The 3138-nt window shown below is 29.2% G+C and overlaps 1 protein-coding gene across 1 annotated transcript; it reads left to right on the top strand.

The window, feature by feature from the left end:
- Window positions 1–931: 931 nt before the first annotated feature.
- On the top strand, window positions 932–1857 carry LOC133785360 (uncharacterized). Its single transcript, XM_062224608.1, has 2 exons — window positions 932–964; window positions 1504–1857. The coding sequence occupies exons 1-2, from the start codon at window positions 932–934 to the stop codon at window positions 1855–1857; spliced, it is 387 nt and encodes a 128-aa protein (XP_062080592.1).
- The last annotated feature ends 1281 nt before the right edge of the window (window positions 1858–3138 follow it).

The raw sequence follows: 3138 nt of genomic DNA, 5'->3' as shown, positions 1-3138 counted from the left end.
TAAGTCTTTTAATCCACCTAGAGGCATTTTGGTCATTTCACCCAATTCCCGCTAATTCCTCAAGTGTCTCTAATATTTACCGCTTACTTCCCGATACTTAACTAATTACCAATTATATTCTTCAATATCAAAATTAACCCCAATATATTCTCTAAATTCCAGAAATACCCTCAGGCTCGCCCCGAGCCGGGTATAAATCCCCGCCGTGCCTTTTTCGCTTAACCGCTCACTAGGATCGTCTCGAATCACAGATCACAAATATATCCACATAATAATGTGGTCTCAACAATTATCACATATATATACAGTTATGCCCTCAACGGGCCAAAATTACAATTATGCCATTTCTAACCTAATCAGGGCCTACATGCATACTAATACACATAGTCATGCATCTCAGATATTCAAATAGTCATATAGCATATTTTTAATCATTAAATCACATATATTCCAATTATGCCCTCCCGGCACACTAATCAAGGCCCTTAAGCCTCATTAGGAAATTTGGGTCGTTACAGGGCGGAATGTACATAGTCAGCTGCTCGTCCGCTACGAACGAGGGATAGTACAGGGACAGGAGAATCTAAAATGTGTATTTTTCCATTAGAGTGACCTTTGCTTGTATTCAACTATTGAAAGTTGTAAATTTGTCATTTATACCTTGTTTTTGGGATCCCATGTACTAAATGTTTATTCAAATGAAAATTATCTATTTATGACCGAAATATTTTAACCCTAGCTCAATCATGAGTTTAGAGTCACATTTTCAACTAAACGACTTGATTAGCAAGTTTTGCACAATTATAAATACACAGTGTAACGGTCTTGGTTATCTAGGGAGTTACAAAAGAACTCCAAATGCACGTTCTACATCTTTCCGACATGATTCTTTTTTCATGGAAAAATATTTCTTTTTAGTTCCATGTGGATCATGAATAGTTTGTACAAGAATAGACCATTTCGGGTATATACCATCAGCTAAATAATAAAGCGTGTTATATTATTTTCTTTTAATAACATAATGAACAAGAGGATCAATACCTGAAGCGATATTGGAAAATAGATGGGATGCCTCCAACACATTAATTTCATTATTGGAACCTAGTAAACCAAAATGTGCATGTCATATCCAAATGTCATAATCAACAACAACTTCGAGAATAATAGTTGGGTGCCCACTTCGACTAGCATATTGTCCTACCCAAACTGTTGGATAATTTTTCCACTTCCAATGCATGCAATCTAGATTGCCCAACATTCCTGGAAAACCACTATAGACTGCCCAGAGTTCGTCACTCAAGATCGACCAAAAAAAATCTTTGCAATGTCAAATGCAACTTATTTTAGCTGCAGTTGGCAAACTAAGGGGATGTGTTCGACAAATTGAATATTAAAACCCAAGCGGTGCTTCCCAACAAGATATTGTCAGTATATATTAGATCTTTGTTATTTTTATATTATATTTAATAAATGTATAACATTAATTTTCCTTCTATTTTGTAGTTAACTCGAGCTAAAGTGTTATTAGCATTAGATAAAAATTACAAAAAATTCAATCATGTCTGGCAAGTCCTTAAAGATATTGAAAAATTTGGAGATGATCATAACAATGCAACATCATACATTCAGAGACAAAGTAGTAACTTTGTGACATCACAATCAGAATCTCCCACTACAAAGTCTCCAACATTAGCATCTTCTGGACTATCATCATTTTCTCTTAATATAAATGATGAGAATATTGGTGGTTGTTCTACTCAACGACTGATTGGAGTAAAGAAAGAAAAAGGAATAAGAGAAAATGAAGAGCAAACTTCAATTAAAGTTGACACTATCAAGGAAGAACAACGATATTGAAATTCTAAAAAAAGACAATGCAGATAGGCAACAAAATTATCAAATTCAAATGCTACGAGCCCAAAAAAAGAAAAGAAAATTAGATATGGCTCCATATCTAGCAAAAAATAAATTTTAGGTAAAGATTTAAATTTGATTAATGATCCGATCCTTTGTGAGCATTTTCAAAATGAACAGATCAAGATTTTACGGAGAAGATCTCAACAAGGTCAAGCATCTCAACATACTTCTAATAACATTGATCTTTATTTTAATGATGTTGGAGGATCTAATAATGATCTTCCATATTATTAAGTGATATTGGTAGTAGAACTATTTTGTTGTTATTGTTGTTTAATTATGGTTAATTTCATTTCGTATTTTAAATTTTGTAATTTTAAATTTGATAAGTTATTGGTTTTTTATTTTTGTTATTTATTCATGTTATGTATATTTTTATTTATTTAATTTCTAGGATAATATAAATCTAAAAATAAATAATTAAAACATATAATATCATATAAAATGATATAAATGTGTTTAAACAAAATTATTAAGGGTATTTTAGGTATTATTTTGTTGGATTCATATGAGTAGTGATGCCTTCAACAATAAGGGTAAAATGAAGATAAAAATACTCGGTTGGAGAGGATTTTTGTATCATTTTATCTTTAACATGAATGAATTGAGTTTTTAAAGGCAAGGTTGAAGATGGCCTAAAGCATCTCCAATAGGACTTTATATTTATCTTCAAAACAACTTTCTCTTTATTTTTTAACCAAAAATTCATCTTCAATAGAGCTTCAACTTCATCTTTATAACGAAGGAAAATATTATTTGCCTTCAATAATGAATACACTACTATTCATTTAAAGTCAAAATTAAATGTCTAAATTATCCTTGATAATTTTTTCAAATACAAATATATTCTCATATATGATATTATAAGTTTTAATTATTTGTTTTTGTTATTTGAATTATATTTCATTTTAAAATTTAAATTTATGCTATACTAATAGTTTAAATAAAAAGAATATACAACACAAAAATTAATAACAAAAATGAAAAACCAATAACATTATCAAATTTAAATTACTAAATTAAATCAACAACAATTAAAAAAAACAGCAATAATTAAAAAAAACCAACAACAACAATTGTTACTAAAATTTATTGATGATTAAATAGAATAAAAGTAGAATATTCATCATCAATATTTATTTATTTATTGATGATTAGAAATAATAAAAGTATAATATATATATTTTTTAAATAATATTGGAAGTAGTGATTGGAGATAAA

The sequence above is a fragment of the Humulus lupulus genome, chromosome 6, assembly GCF_963169125.1.
Source record: "Humulus lupulus chromosome 6, drHumLupu1.1, whole genome shotgun sequence".
Taxonomy (NCBI): Eukaryota; Viridiplantae; Streptophyta; class Magnoliopsida; order Rosales; family Cannabaceae; genus Humulus; species Humulus lupulus.
Note: the sequence above shows the minus strand (reverse complement) of the source record. Positions and strands in the feature narration are given on the sequence as shown.

Bases quoted from the DNA above. Each gene is read 5' to 3' on its own strand.
- LOC133785360 (XM_062224608.1), top strand. From the start codon at position 932: ATGAATAGTTTGTACAAGAATAGACCATTTCGG. The intron at 965-1,503 runs GTATATACCATC...TCTATTTTGTAG, and splicing joins ACAAGAATAGACCATTTCGG to TTAACTCGAGCTAAAGTGTT.